General features: G+C 44.5%; 1 protein-coding gene across 3 annotated transcripts in view; it reads right to left on the reverse strand.

The window, feature by feature from the left end:
- Positions 1-480: 480 nt before the first annotated feature.
- The window catches only part of CRACR2A (calcium release activated channel regulator 2A), a 99,167-nt gene continuing 83,661 nt past the window's right edge, over positions 481-15,986 (reverse strand). For all 3 annotated transcript variants that reach the window (XM_037913319.2, XM_043526882.1, XM_043526915.1), the window contains 4 exons: positions 15,698-15,812; positions 12,997-13,098; positions 4,524-4,600; positions 481-3,394 (listed from right to left, as the gene is read on the reverse strand). In XM_037913319.2, the coding sequence (XP_037769247.1) occupies positions 3,304-3,394; positions 4,524-4,600; positions 12,997-13,098; positions 15,698-15,812 (385 nt within the window). In that variant the 3' untranslated portion in view covers positions 481-3,303. The remainder of the gene's footprint in view (positions 3,395-4,523; positions 4,601-12,996; positions 13,099-15,697; positions 15,813-15,986) is intronic.

Raw genomic sequence — 15,986 nt, forward strand, 5'->3', positions numbered from 1 at the left:
TGGCTGTCATTAGGGCAAATCCCCAGTGGGAACAACCTTCAGAACCCAGTGCAATGGAAATGTGTCCCTTCACAACAATTGCTGACCTCCAGAAAATGGTTCTATGTATAAACACATAACCCTGGGAAGCCAAGGAAATAGCCTGCCCTCATTTGGAATCTTGTGCTGCTCTTCTTCATTGTATTTCAGTTGTTAAACACTGCAGTGGGGATTCGCAACCTGGGTGTCATGACCCACCAGAGTGGGAAAGGCTTGCATGGACCATATTGCCCACCCCACAGTGCTAAATAGGAATTAGATCCCATCTTGATGGAAGGAGAGGTTCTGGCTAGGCCTAAGCTATTTGGGAGAGTATCAAAGTGGGTTTGCCGTATGGAGAGAGGGGTTGCTCTAAGGAAAAGTTTGCAAACTCCTGTTCTCCAGTGACTGGCGTCTAGATGAATATTTTTGAGAGACAGGCGTTCCAACAGCATATTGAATTACTTTAAAGGTTTTATTCAAAAAATAAAATAAAATAGCTACATATACAACTAGTGTTTAGCCTTTTGGTCTTTTATAAAAGCACAGTCTCTTATTTTTAATTAAATTGGTTTCAAATATATTTATTATTCAAGTTTTTTTTTAAGAAAAAACGTCTGAAAGTTAGAAAATGGATTGAAAATATAATGTTTAAATCATCTTCCTTTTTATAGCAAACAGTCTTCCGTTTTCTTCTGTTCTATGGATAAAATAAACCGAGACAGGTTCTGTTTCTTCTGTGCAAGCTTATCCACATTTACATCAATTCTTGAAAGCATAGAAGTACCACTCTGTGTGCAACGCAGAAGAATACCATCAGGAATGATTCAGATTCTTGCTGGAAGCCCAGCTCCGAAGTTGCTCATTTCATTCATATTCCGCCAGGTGTCCAAACGGAAAAATGAATTCAGTGTGTTGTTCTAGGCCAAGATTTGTCCCTAAAGTTAGGCACTTACACAGGCCCGCCGATGGAGGGGTGGGGGCGCAAAGGGGGTAATTACCCAGGGGCCCAGGCAATTTTAAAGGGGCTGGGGGGCCCCCAGCGGCTGCTACCGCTGCTGGCAGCGCAGCAGGGCTAAGGCAGGCTTCCCACCCGCCCTCATTCTGCGCCACTCCCGGAAGCAGCCGGCATGTCCCTGCGGCCCCTGGGGAGCGGGTCTCTGTGCGCTGCTGCTCCCGCCCTGAGCGCCGACTCTGCAGCTCCCACTGGCTGGGAACGGCAGCCAATGGGAGCTGCGGGGATGGTGCCTGTGGGAAGCGGCGCGTGGAGACCCTCTGGGCTCCCCGCCAAGGAGCTGTTGCCAGAGGGGTGTACTGGTTGCTTTCAGGAGCCGCCTGAGGTAAGCGCTGATCCCTGCCCCACTCCTGCACCCCAGCCCCTTGCTCCAGCCTAGAGCTCACACCTAAACTCCCTCCCAGAGCCTGCACCCCGCACCCACTCCTGCACCCAAAGCTCCCGCCCCAACCTAGAGCCCGCACCCTGCACCCAAACTACCTCCCAGAGACTGCACCCTGCACCACCTCCCACACCTGAACCCCTTGCCCGAGCCCAGAGCCCACACCCCACACCCACACTCCCTCCCAGAGCCCAACCCCTCACTCCCTCCCACATCCAAACTCCCTCCCAGAGCCTGCATCCCACACCCCCTCCCGCACAACAACCCCCTGCCCCAGCCTGGTGAAAGTGAGTGAGGCTGGGGGAGAGTGTGCGACAGAGGGAGGGGGAATGGAGTGATCAGGGAGCGGGGCCTCAGAGAAGGGGCGGGATGGGGCGTGGTCTCCGAGAAGGGGCAGGGCAAGGGTCTTTGGGTTTGCGTGATTAGACAGTTGGCAGCCCTACCGGGCGGGCCTGTGGAAGCCCTGGCCATGCCGGAAGAGCGCGCCCAGCAGTGCAGCTGGCAGCTCGCTGGGCACCAGCCAGCGCAGGCACAGCACCGCCCAAATGTCAGGCTTGTGTGTGCGTGCGGGGGGGGGCCCATTGACTGTTCTGCCCTGGGGCCCGGAATTGCTGTCGGTGGGCCTGCACCTACAGAAAGGGTGTGATTTTTCAAGTGTTGTGACCCCAGCAGCTCTGATTAAAGTCAAAGGGAGCTGCTGGCTGCTCAGCACTGCTGAAAATCAGGGCATTTATTTAGGTGCATAGTGAGGATTTTTGTAAAAGCACCTAAGGAATTTAGGAGCATAAATCCCCCTGAATTTCAGTGAGGTCTGTGCTCCTAAGTCCCTTGGATGCTTTTTGAAAATTTCTCCAAACACATTGGTTTACCTTTAGGCAGACAGCTTCAAAAATTTCGGCCCTGGACTATCTTATGCTAAACCTTCTGTGATGGAGCCTTGTGAGAGGGAGGAGTTGTGTCAGCCATAAGTCTGATACAACAGCCATCTGCCAGTGACATCTCAGAGTCTGGCTTGCTGTATAGGCCATTTGTAAAACCCACACTGGCATTGGTGAAAACCTATTTGTATGAATAGTCCCACAGGAATCACTGAGTCTTGTAAAGGCACCCCAGCATGAGTTATGGGCCCAAAATGAGGCTCCATGTGCAAACAGCATCACGAGTAATAAACATACTAGAGATGTGTAGTGTGGATGAGTTAATGTTACGCTGAGAATCCTGAGTATTTCCTTCCTTCACTCTTGTATATTGACACTAAAAACCTTAACACAGAGTTTTACATTTAGTTGTTTGTGCTTAAAATTTAAATAATAATAATTTAAAAAAACCCCAAACCAGATACAACTAGAGAAGATCAACATGGAACCAAGATTTGAGGCTACAAGATTAGGGTTCCAGTCCTGCAAACGCTAACCTTATATGAGCGATCCCACTGAAGCCAACTGGACTACTCAAAAGGTAAGGGCTATTCAAGTAAGAGTGTCTATGATCAGGCCCTCTGAGAATTAGCTTCCTATTCTAAGTAGATTCCTTATTCTTATTTCTTATTGGTATTGCAGTAGCATCTAGGATCATGGCTCATGGTATTGCGGTAGCGTCTAGGATCGTGGCCCCACGGTAGTCATGGATCAGGGCCCCACGGTACTAAGTGATATAGAAACACATAACAAAAAGATGGCCCCTGCCTTGAAGCCTTTACAATCTAAGTAATCCTAAGACCTTCATCTTTGCTAAGAGTGAGAAGTGAGTGTGCAGTAGGTTCTTAAAGGTTTTCTGTTGCTACATTCACAACGTAGGATAAGACATAGTTTGAAGGTAAGGCAGATGTGATGATGCACTGTAGTGTGATAGACGATGTGTGATTGTTGTCTAAATGTACCCTAGTCTTCTACAGTCTGGTACAACAAGACTTTTTCTTTGTGTCTTGGAGGAGCTGAACAGTCTTTTCTTTCACTTTATCTTCTTGTTCCTTTAAAATCCTAGGAAAGATGCAAAAAGAAAGTATGCTCAGGAAAAGGCAATAATACCTACAAGAAAAAAACCCCACAGCATCACAGTCGGACATGGCTAATTTGCACTGATGACTGGGAGGTGAATTGAAAGCAACAGAGTTTTGTGAGTTAATGAGGAAGTGAGCACACCGCATAAAACAAAAATCAAGGCTGCTGTATTGCAAAATCTATTTTGTTCGTTTACTTGGAAAGCTGCAGTTAGCGCTGATCGTTTGCAACTTGTGAATATTTTTGTGAATCAAAACAGCGAGTCCACAGCTGTTATTTGGAAAGTTTGTATTATTCATTGTTTGCAGCCACTGGTCAAAAAGTTCAACAAATCCCCAAAGTTTCACAGACTTCAGCAGGAATGATGATTTGCCTGAAGGCTCCTGCCAGGAAGTACAGTCTCCAATATCTGCCATTCATTATTAGTTTCCCTCCTGTTCAAAGTATATTGGGGAAGCTTTACAAAAATGCCCATAGGATTTAGGAGCACAAGTCCCATTTAATTTCAGTGGGATTTGTGCTCCTGAATCCCTGAGGAACTTTTGAAAATATCCTCCTCAGTCTTTCAATCAGGTAGTAGAACTGAACTGGCATGGTGGGGGGGGGGGGAGAAGCACACCCTGCACCCCGTTAAAGAGCATAGCGATGTCTATGGCCGTGTGCATTTCCTCAGCATTCCCACTGTCTGCCTTTGGGAGCCATCACTGTGTGTTGTGCCGCCACACACGTTCCTCCTCTCGGAAGCCCTTATTTTGCAACTGACTCTGCATAGACGGACCCTCTTCCTTATGCAGAGCCTCACTGACTTCAGTGGAGCTCCAGAGGTCTGTTCACTTGCAGCTTCTTGCAGGATCAGCACTATTGACTATAACTGAAAAGGCACAAGATAGTATTCAGACAGCAGAAGGTTGGTTCCTATCAGAGACAATTAGTTTAGCAAATAGAATCCATTCAGTCATCTGTGATAGGGATCCATTACGTTCACTTACAAATCTTCTTGCACTGAATTTTCTTCTTATTGTGTCCTTTGCAGACTTCATTTCACCTAGTTTGATTTTTTCCCATACAATAGTCCATGTTTTAAAAAAGCAAAAGATGTTTTCCTTACCTAGCTAGGCGAAGCACCGACTCACGGGTATTATGACCGGAACAGGCACTGCATTCGTAGAAAATTAAATTGTAATCCTAGATCAGACAGAAAGACCATTTCAGTCCATTTTGCGTAATGTGCCAATCTAGCTTTACAAGGCACCATGGAAACATTGGGATATACATGGAAAAAAGGAATACAGATTGGTCATTTGAGTCTCTCTGATTATGGGAAAAACTGGGAACCTATGTTCTGGGGTAAACCTTAGACAATAAATAAAGATGTCACCAGAACAACAACATAACCAACATCCATTTCTTGTCAGTCCATGGAGTCCTTTGCAGTTTACACAGTGGTTTTCTTTGAGCCTTTAGCGGTGTGTTTTTTCAGTGTTTAATTTTCTACATTTTGATGAATGTCATGATTTTAATTTATTATACTGCGCCTAGCGAGGGCTGATAAGAAAGGAAGGTTGATTAGTAATATTGGTTTAAATTTGTATTTTATTGATAGCTGAAAAGTATGTCTCTTATTGGTGAAATTTCCAGCTTAATAGTCACACAAATACAAATTTGACATCAAATATAAGCTCAGGGCAACACCCTTTGTTCTTCTATATAAGAATGCAGTTAGACCTGTAAAAGGAAATCTAGCCAGCATGTGGATGATGCACATGAGCCTGACTGTGAGTGGCACTGGCCCTCCCTTGCTCTCCTATGGCACATCAGCATCTTGTCTGAGGAGAAATCACCCATGGGATACTGGCATGAATCAGAACTGATTTCTCAGCAAATGCCATGTGGCAGAGTAAATCCTGAATGTGAGATAATGACATAACATATAACATAAGTGATCTCTCTCCTGCCATCCATCTCCACCCTCTGACAAACAGAGGCTAGGGACACCATTCCTTACCCATCCTGGCTAACAGCCATTATTGGATTTAACCTCCATGAATTTATCTAGTTCTCTTTTAAACCCTGTTATAGTCCTAGCCTTCACAACCTCCTCAGGCAAGGAGTTCCACAGGTTGACTGTGTGCTGTGTGAAGAAGAACTTCCTTTTATCTGTTTTAAACCTGCTGCCCATTAACTTCATTTGGTGGCCCCTAGTTCTTATATTATGGGAACAAGCAAATAACTTTTCCTTATTCATTTTCTCCACACCACTCATGATTTTATATACCTCTATCATATCCCCCTTTAATCTCCTCTTTTCCAAGCTGAAAAGTCCTAGCCTCTTTAATCAGTCCTCATATGGGACCTGTTCCAAACCCCTAATCATTTTAGTTGCCCTTCTCTGAACCTTTTCTAATGCCAGTATATCTTTTTTGAGACGAGGAGACCACATCTGTATGCAGTATTCAGGAAGTGGGTATACCATGGATTTATATAAGGGCAATAAGATATTCTCCGTCTTATTCTCTATCCCTTTTTAAATGATTCCTAACATCCTGTTTGCTTTTTTGACTGCCACTGTACACTGCGTGAACATCTTCAGAGAACTATCCATGATGACTCCAAGATCTCTTTCCTGATTAGTTGTAGCTAAATTAGCCCCCATCATATTGTATGTATAGTTGGGGTTATTTTTGCCAATGTGCATTACTTTACATTTATCCACATTACATTTCATTTGCCATTTTGTTGCCCAATGATTTAGTTTTGTGAGATCTTTTTGAAGTTCTTCACAGTCTGCTTTGATCTTAACTATCTTGAGCAGTTTAATATTGTCTGCAAACTTTGCCACCTCCCTGTTTACCCCTTTCTCCAGATCCTTTATGAATAAGTTGAATAGGATTGGTCCTAGGACTGGCCCTTGGGGAACACCACTAGTTACCCCTCTCCATTCTGAAAATTTACCATTTATTCCTACCCTTTATTCCCTGTCTTTTAACCAGTTCTCAGTCCATGAAAGGATCTTCCCTCTTATCCCATGAAACTTAATTTACATAAGAGCCTTTGGTGAGGGACCTTGTCAAAGGCTTTCTGGAAATCTAAGTACACTATGTCCACTGGATCCCCCTTGTCCACATGTTCGTTGACCCCCTCAAAGAAATCTAATAGATTAATAAGACTTGATCTCCCGTTACAGACACCATGTTGACTTTTGCCCAACAATTTATGTTCTTCTATGTGTCTGATAATTTTATTCTTTACTATTGTTTCAACTAATTTGCCTGGTACTGACGTTAGACTTACCGGTCTGTAATTGCTGGGATCACCTCTGGAGCCCTTTTTAAATTTTGGTGTTACATTAGCTATCTTCCAGTCATTGGGTACAGAAGCTGATTTAAAGGACAGGTTACATAGCTCCACAATTTCACATTTGAGTTCTTTCAGAATTCTTGGGTGAATGCCATCTGGCCCCCGTGACTTGTTACTGTTAAGTTTATCAATTAATTCCAAAACCTCCTCTAATGACACTTTAATCTGTGACAGTTCCTCAGATTTGTCACCTACAAAGGACGGCTCAGGTTTGGGAATCTCCCTAACATCCGCAGCCGTGAAGACTGAAGCAAAGAATTCATTTAGTTTCTCCGCAATGACTTTATCGTCTTTAAGTGCTCCTGTTTTATCTCAATCGTCCAGGGGCCCCACTGGTTGTTTAGCAGGCTTCCTGCTTCTGAGTTACACCTAACTGATGCTAATCATTCATCTTCATCACTTTGACAAACAGATCCTTCTCTTGATGATGCAGTCAGTCTTGCAGCAGAAGGAGCCATGCCTTTGAACTTTGAAGGGGAAATTCACTGACAGCATGTACAGTGGAAACCCTCCATAGCAGAAGGTAAGTTATGTCTAATTAATCATCTGAGACGCATCCTACACTATCAAGGGAATTGGCTAATGAACGCATCATGCCACTGACAATTATTTTTGAAAAATCATGGACAAAGAAGGAGGCACCTAAAGAATGGGGAAAAAACAATCAACAAACAAGGACAGAAGAGCAGTGATCTTGGTGGTTACTGTCCTGTAAGTCTAGTTGTGGAATAGCCTCCTGAACTAATGAAGGCAAGCAAAGCTTTGTTTATCTGAACTGTTTACTGATTAGGAGATCATGCTACAGTGAAACTCACTGAATGGAGATTTCTGTGTAAATCTACTAGAAAAGGCAAATGGACTTGTGTTTTCTCTATTTTGCTGATAGTAGCAGTGACAGATATGGCAATTTCCTGCAATGTGCTCAGGAGACCCTATTGAATTGAGTTCACATATCTTTGGGGTCCATTGTATTAAAGGAAAGGTTTATGTATTCTTGTGGGCTGGGGTGGTCAAAGGACTATATTGAACAATGTGTCAGACAAGAATGGATTTATGAGACAATATGTGTGAAATGGATTTCCTGGGAAATATCTACGGGAAGGTTAATGCAAATCCCCACCCCCTTTGCCTCCGGTTATGCAAAAAAAAAACAACAACAACAACAAAACAAAACAAAACAAAAACAATCCCTGCCTTTTGAAGCAACATCCTGAGGAAAAGATCTTTGCCTGCTGATTACCTGTTCCCGGAGGCTGAAGATCAAAGGCCTAAGCTGTATAAAGGAAAGACTAACTGATTCATAGGTGAGCTTGTTTTGAGCCAAGGCTGTTATGAACTTGTAACCACAGAAAAAACGTTCACTGGGGTTTGAAGGACTGACTCCTGCCAGAGCCTTGTTGGAGTTGGGTGATCTCTGGTAAGCTTATTAATGTTCAGGTAGGTTCTTCTATTATTTTTAATATGTTTTTTGTCATCAAGATAGGTGATGGCTGGGAGCTGGAAGCCTGACTAGAAAAGGTTCAGAGAAGGGCAACAGACACGATTAATGTTATTGCTTCCATATGAGGAGAGACGAAAAACATTAGGGCTATTCATCTTAAAAAGGAATGATCAAGGGTGGATATAATAGAGGTCAATAAAATCATGAATGGTGTGGAAAACAGTTAATAGAGAAGTGTTATTTACCCTTTCCCACAATACTAAAACCCAGGGCCACCTCATGAAATTAATAGGCAGCAACTTTAATGCAAACAAAAAGAATTACTTTTTCCACACAACAGACAGTCAACTTGTGGCACTCATTGCCACTGGATGTTGTGATGGCCAAAAGTATAACTGGGTTCAAAAAAGCTTTAGAAAATTAATGGAGGTTAGATCTATCCATGGCTATTAGCCAAGATGGTCAGGGATGTATCCAGTGATGAGCTGCCAAAATCTTAACAATGGGTTCCCTCCTCTCCCCATGAGGGGGTCGTTGCCCACCCCTGCCCCCTGGGACTCCTGCCCCATCCAACCCCCCCGCGTTCCTTGATGCCTGCCCCCCAGGAACCCTGCCCCATCTACTCCCCTCCCCTGTCCCCTGACTACCCCCAGAACAGGGCAGGAGGGTCTCGTGGGCCACCATAGTGGGTGCCCACCCCACCCCTAAGAGCCAGAGGCACCTGCTGGGGAGCGAGGTGGGGAGTCCCAGGGGTGCTTACCTAGGGCAGCTCCCAGGAAGCATCCGGCAGGTCCCTCTGGCTCCTAGGGGTGAGAGAGTGTAGCTAGGGGGGGAGCAGGGGGAGCGGCCACTCCCCCACTGATCACATCAAAAGTGGAGCCTTAGGCGCTGACTCCCTGGGTGTTCCGGGGCTGGAGCACCCACGGGGAAAATTGGTGGGTGCAGAGCACCCACCGGCAGCTCTCCACCCCGTGCCCGGCCCCAGCTCACCTCACCTCCACTCCGCCTCCTCCCCTGAACGTGCCGCACCGCTCTGCTTCTCCGCGCCCTCCCCCCCGCTTCCCGCGAATCAGCTGTTCGGCGGGAAGCCGGGGAGGGCTGAGAAGCAGGCCGTGGCTTCCCGCTCAGGCCCAGGGAGGTGGAGGTGAGCTGGAGCGGGGAGTGGGGAGCGGTTCCCCTGCACGCTCCCCCCCCCCCCCCCCCCCGGTTACCTGCTGTGGCACGGACATCCCTCCTCGCGCCCGCCCCCCCACCCCCCGCCCGAGCTCACCTCTGCTCTGCCTCCCTGGGCCTGAGCGGGAAGCCGCTGCTTGCTTCTCAGCTCGCCCCAGCTTCCCGCATGAACAGCTGATTCACAGGAAGCCTGGGGCGGGGGGCGGAGAAGCAGAGCGGGGTGGCGCATTCAGGGGAGGAGGCGGAGGCGGAGCAGAGGTGAGCTGGGACCAGGCGCGGGGCGAGGAGCTGCCTGTGGGTGCTCTGTATCCACCAAATTTTCCCCTTGGGTGCTCCAGGGCTGGAGCACCCGTGGAGTTGGTGCCTAAGGCACCACTTTTGGCTGGTTAAATTTAGAAGCCCTTTTAGAACCGGTTGTCCCTTGCGGAACAACCGGTTCTAAGAGGGCTTCTAAATTTAACAACCGGTTCTAGTGAACCGGTGCGAACCGGCTCCAGCTCACCACTGGATGTATCCCCATGCTTGGGGTGACCCGAAACCTCTAACTCTGCTTCTGTCAGAGACGGGATACTGGACTAGAAGCATCACTGGTCTGACACAGTATGACTGTTCTTATGTTCTTAATGTTTTCACTTTACGAATAAAAGTGCTTGCCTAGAAGGAGCTGTGTGGTGACTTGTAACTGGCGACAGTTACAACTCTTCATAGCCTCTGAAGAGAAAGCAAAGTGCAGACAGTGGCCTTTTTAGGCAGTCTGGCTTGCTGGGCATATCACAATGTAGGCAGGGAACTATGCAGTCTGGAAAACCCCATCCGCGAGTGAGTGAGACTTATCTCTGGCCAAGAGAGGGGATGGCTGGAAGCCTGAGCGTGGGAGCCCCTGGAGGAGGAATACAGGAGCAGTTGCCCTGATCTGTGACAGTAACTCTACTGCCTTCTTAGAGAGAGCATTTTGGACACTATCAGATTTATATTAAACATGAGTACTTTTGCGTTGAGGTGATCGCTCCCATTCTGCAATGTCAAGGCTGCATACCAGACAGCGTTGATTAATGTTGAGGTGCTTGTTCTTTCATGTTGCTGATTATGGAGCAGCTATCTCAAGGTCTAGCTGCCCCGCCCCCAATCATTCCCACCAGGTCCTTCCCTATCCTCGTTGGAAGTGCCTAGCTCACTTTATCCATTCCCTGAGGTATTGCACTGCATCCTACAATCCTTTCATGTGATGAGGATTTGATAGGACTTTCTTTGGTGTGGCAACATTGCAATGTTAGGCATCCTTAGGCATGCTAGAGGGGTTGCAGGAAGGCTGCCCTACAGCAGGAATCCCCAGGAAGGCTTCTGGCTGATTTCTACACCACATTATCTAGCTAGTAAGGCTCCAGGCTGCTAATTACCAAACTTTCATGAAGCAATGAGAGCTGCACAGTACTTTAAATGGGATCCATCAACGTTCCTGAAAACCTACTGACAATGAGCCAGATCCTCTGTTGGTATAAATAGGCTTAGCTCCTTTGATGTTAATGAAGCCGTGCAGATTTACACCAGATGAGGATCTGACCCGATGCAGTCTGAGTGCCCTACAAGTAATTCATGTAAGTAAGCAACTCAAGTGGATTTGTTAATGGAGATGTCATATGTGGTTTCCTAGGAATTACATTGCCATTTAACAGTAATTAATATCCATTAAAATAAATTATTATAAGCTCAACAAGCAAATTGCTATAATTTAATTAAATCTCTGCAGCTTTTCAGATGGCAAATTGTTACTGATCACTCCTTACTTTTGCTCCATGAAGCAATTTATTCTAATGAGTATTCATTCATTTGAATGTTATCATTTTTCATTTGACATTGTTCTACGTTACTCTTGTAAAACATTTTATTTCCTTACATGCCATGTTACAGCTAATGACCTGGTGGGCTGCAAGTTCTGCATCTCAGCGTGATTCATCTTCGCTTTACTAGTTGCCCATTTTTAAAAAGAGCTAAATGACAAATAGCCACCCACTGCCTCCATTTACCTTTCATGTGTCACTTGCTTTTTGCATAAGGCTACAGTAATAATACCTTGGAGTTTTTCCTAGAAAGTAACCTGCAGGGTCTGAAATTATACCTGCATTTTGGATTCTTACCCAAAAATCAAACAGATTTGCTAAATACAGAAACTTTTAGGTACTGAGTAAGGGGCTGATAATATGGGAATTGAAGTCAATGGGAATTTTGTAACTCACTACAATGGGAGTAAGATCAGGCCCTAAATAAGAAAGCACCCTTCTTCATCTTATAAACACAAAATAAAAGCCATATAACAACACAAGACCTATATATGGCAATGTATTATTATCAGTCTGTGTATAGGTCAAAAGTAGCATATAGCCCTAACTCTTTAAATTATATTCACAGGGCCAAATATTGCTCTGTTATATTGGTGCAGATACAGAATAATTCCATTGACTTCATTGCATTTTGGACAAACTAGTAAATCCATTACAAATAAGTAATGAATAATGGGAAAATGTATTTACAGACATATTCATGGAATCAGATATCTGATTTGATTCAGTCATATTTCTGCCCCTTTTAGTTCATTTTCTCATGAAGATTTGGACAACTGATTTCCATGTAGATAATTTTTTGGAGGTGTTGTTATTCATATGAATTCATATTCACTACACATCTGAATGCAAAAATGGAATTCAAGAATATTTGAATAATGATATCTGTGTGTAAGCAACTGCTCTTGTTATTTGCTAGTCCATTTAGGGTGACCAGATAGGAAGTGTGAAAAATCGGGACGGGGGATGGGGGCAATAGGTGCCTCCATAAGAAAAAGCCCTGAATATCGGGACTGTCCCTATAATATTGGGACATCTGGTCATCCTAAATCCACTGGTTCTCAAACTATGGCACATGGATCATGGGTGGTTTGAAGAGCACTTGTGGGTACTCCACAGAGTGCTGCTTCTTCTTGTTGTTTCCAGCTACTAAATCACAGTAAAAGAAGCTAAAAATACATAATTTTCTATCATGACTTTCCAGGGAAGTAACTGCTGTCTAAGTGTCACAGGGATGTTATGGGATTGTAAATGGAGGACGGTGTCCACAAGACAATCTATTAAGAAATTGTCTACACTATGGTGGGAGGGAAAGAGAATCCCTGAGGAGATATCCCATCATTCATTAGTCATCATTCATTATTCTCCTGTTTAAAAGTTCATCATCCAGTCAAGGATCAGAAACTCCACCATGTGATTTAGGTGACTAACCACACATTAATAATTATCAGTAGTTACAATTCACAGGAAAACCACAGGCTGTAAGTTGTTCTGATAAATAATTTGACAAACAATTACAAATAATAAAAAATGCAGGACATTTTTCATTTTGCAGGTAGTTCATTAAGGGACAAAATTAATCAAATAATTGCTCACTAGAAATGGTTCACCAGGATCTACTAATAAGTATTAAGTTTTTTTTTTCCCCTTCTAAAAGCAATTGCCCTCTTAAAAATAATAACTTATATTTCTGAGTTTCTAGATATAATCTAAAACCCACTAAACATGTTCATCTTTTAGTTTTATTATGGATTCCCTTCTCCATACTGTACCTTGGCTAGATGTTCTCCTAGTCCATAAGGGACTTCTCGTTCTTTTTCATTGTCGGTTTTATTACCCAGCAAAAGCACAGGTATATTCTCTCCAGTTGCCTCCTGCAGAGCAAAGAACACTACATCATACTGCACACAATATGTCAACATCATTAAAATATTTTAAAAAATGATTACCGATGAAGCAGAGCCGAGACCCACCAGGTGCCAACATGAAAATGAAAATACTGAAGACGAATCAGGCAAGTAAAATGTTATTTTATGAAGGACTATATCAGGCATCAGAACTGGACAAAAGGAATAAAGGAGACATTCTGTGCTAAAAAAGCATTACCATCCTTCACATCCCTTGAATAACAGAACAGCTCAGAAATCATTCAGACTTAAACACATTTAAAAAAACAGAAAAGAAAAAAAAAAAAAATTCTGTGCTACGTAAAACCACAGGTATCTGACCCTACTTTTCCAATTAGATAGGCATGAACACAACTGCATTTGGATGCAATCATACCAATCAAAGTACATAATGTAAACGGAGATAATATATTTGATCAAATGTAATTCTGAAAAGTGGTAAGATACATTACCAAGTAAAACACTATCTGAATGAGTATATTACCAAAAGTACACCAGGGATTAAGTATGCACATTGCCTGAGTTAAAGGCAATGGATTTGGCTGTATGTCTTGAACTCAGCGCTAGTTAACATCCCCCAAAATTAGTCAGTCAAGATGAATCAAATATGTAAAATATTGGAATTGAAAAGAAGACCATGTTTCCTTATCAAAACTAAAATTCTCTTCTAAAGCTATTTTTTAATGTGCTGAATTGTTATAAATGTTGAATTGTTCAGCAAATATGTTAAATAAGGGCCTGATCTTCCAAATACTCAATACTGGGTTTACTTCAATGGGGCTACTCACAGTTGTCAGGGCTACTGACAGTGGTAAGTATTTGAACAATTGGGGCCTAACAAGGCCGGATTAACGCAGGGCTTTAGGGGCTGCAGCCCAGGGCCTCAGGCTAAGGGGGGCCCTGCAAAAATAAATCCATAATTATATACAATTCAGTGGTCACCGACCCATTGCTCACGATTGACTGGTCGATCCTGGAGCCTCTGCCAGTCGATTGCGATCTCTAGGCTGCTAAAAGTCCAACGGTGCAGCAGGGCTCAGGCAGGCTGCCTGCATGCTGTGGCCCCACGCCGCTCCCCGAAGTGGCCGGCTGCTGGCACATCTCTGCAGCCCCTGGTGGGGGGTGAGGAGGCTCCACGTTCTGCCCCAGCACCATCTCCACAGCTCCCATTGGCCAGGAACCAGGCAATGGTAGCTGCAGGGGCGGTGCTTGCGGGCATGGGCGGCGCACGGAGACACACTGTCCCCCTCCCTCCAGGAGCATGCAGAGACGTGCCAGCAGCCAGCCACTTCTGGGAGCAGCGTGCGGCTATTGCAGGCAGGCAGCCTGCCTGAGCCCTGCTGCGCCACTAGCCGGGAGCCGCCTGTGGTAAGCGCATCACAGCCAGAGCCTGCACCTTGTACCCTATGCTCCACCCATGCCCCAAGTCAGAATCCCCTCCTGCACCCCAAACTCCCTCCCAGAGCCCACACCCCTTTCCTGTACCCCAACACTCTGCCCCAGCCTGGAGCCCCCTCCTGCACCCAAAATCTCTCCCAGAAAGAAACTAATATAACAGCTGTTCTAAGGTAAGAAGTAGGCTATTTTGAATTAACTTAACTATATTCTACATGTTTTAAGACTGAAATGTAACCACAGAGTGGCTTTATGTTAATTAAAAGGCAAGTTTAGTATAGCGTTAAGAGCCTCGATGCCATAATTGTGATCATTTTGTTTGAAATCAAGAAAAAGACTTGACTTATACAGGGGCTCCACAAAATCTAATAGCCCCGAGCCCACAGGAGAGTTAATCTGGCCCTGGGGCCTAACTCCAAAGTACAGAGGCCACCTAGTAGCCAGTACAGATAACAGTGTTTCATATGTTAGCATACTATGCTTATTGCCATAAGATTTGAATAGACAATAGCATTTTTAAGTCACAAAAAGCTCTCTGGGGCAGGGACTATGACTGGGTGTGGGCAGGGGGAGAAAAACAAGATATTCCACAGAATTTTTTCCAGGAAGCTGAATCCTATAAAATAAACCAGTTTTACAGCACTTACTATGGATACCATTGATTTACATGAACAACCTATTTAAAATCTCCTAATTTAAAGATGTAGCAGTTGCAAAACTGTCTCTTATGAATTACATCACTGCACTGATGCATCTTTCAACTCCAATGACAACCAAGGAGCCCTCAGTTGAATGACCGTTAATAAAATGTGTCCTGGTATGGGAAGCAGAGGAGTGCATGCTGGGAATTCTTTTCCTCAGATTAAGCCAGGTACCAGGAAAGATGGACATACATCCAATCAATGGTGGCCACTGAAGAGATTTACTCCTTGAGATTTTAGAATGACTATTTTTTCCCTATAAAATGAAAGAAGGGCTTCTGCAAAGAGCTGGCTTGGCAACTCTGTGAACTGAAGTCCTATATATAACAGAGTAATTGCTACAGCACAAGAAGTGGTAGGACCTTACGTCCTCCTTTTTGACCTGCCCATAACCCGCACCTGGAGGGAGCACCTCAAGAAGTTAGAGCATGTGGCCAGAGTAGTGTAGATTGAAAGCTACGTCCTCTTACCTCAATGCTCACCAACCATTGTTTGACAGCTGTGAATGTGTCTTTTGCTGTTATATCGTACATCACAATGACACCATCAGCTTTTCTGAAAAACTGCTTGGAAATACTGCGGTACCTGCAAACAAGAATCTGTTTATAGCCCTTTGCCTTAGAGCAGTAGCAATGTGACAATATGATTAAAGTATAGTGGTCAGGACGCCAACCCTTGAGTCCTGCAGCATTGAAGATATATACACAGGGATCTAGATAGAATATTTGTATTCTTATAAGCTCAGTTTGAGCCACAGAT

Source organism: Chelonia mydas, chromosome 1, assembly GCF_015237465.2.
Source record: "Chelonia mydas isolate rCheMyd1 chromosome 1, rCheMyd1.pri.v2, whole genome shotgun sequence".
Lineage (NCBI taxonomy): Eukaryota > Metazoa > Chordata > Testudines > Cheloniidae > Chelonia > Chelonia mydas.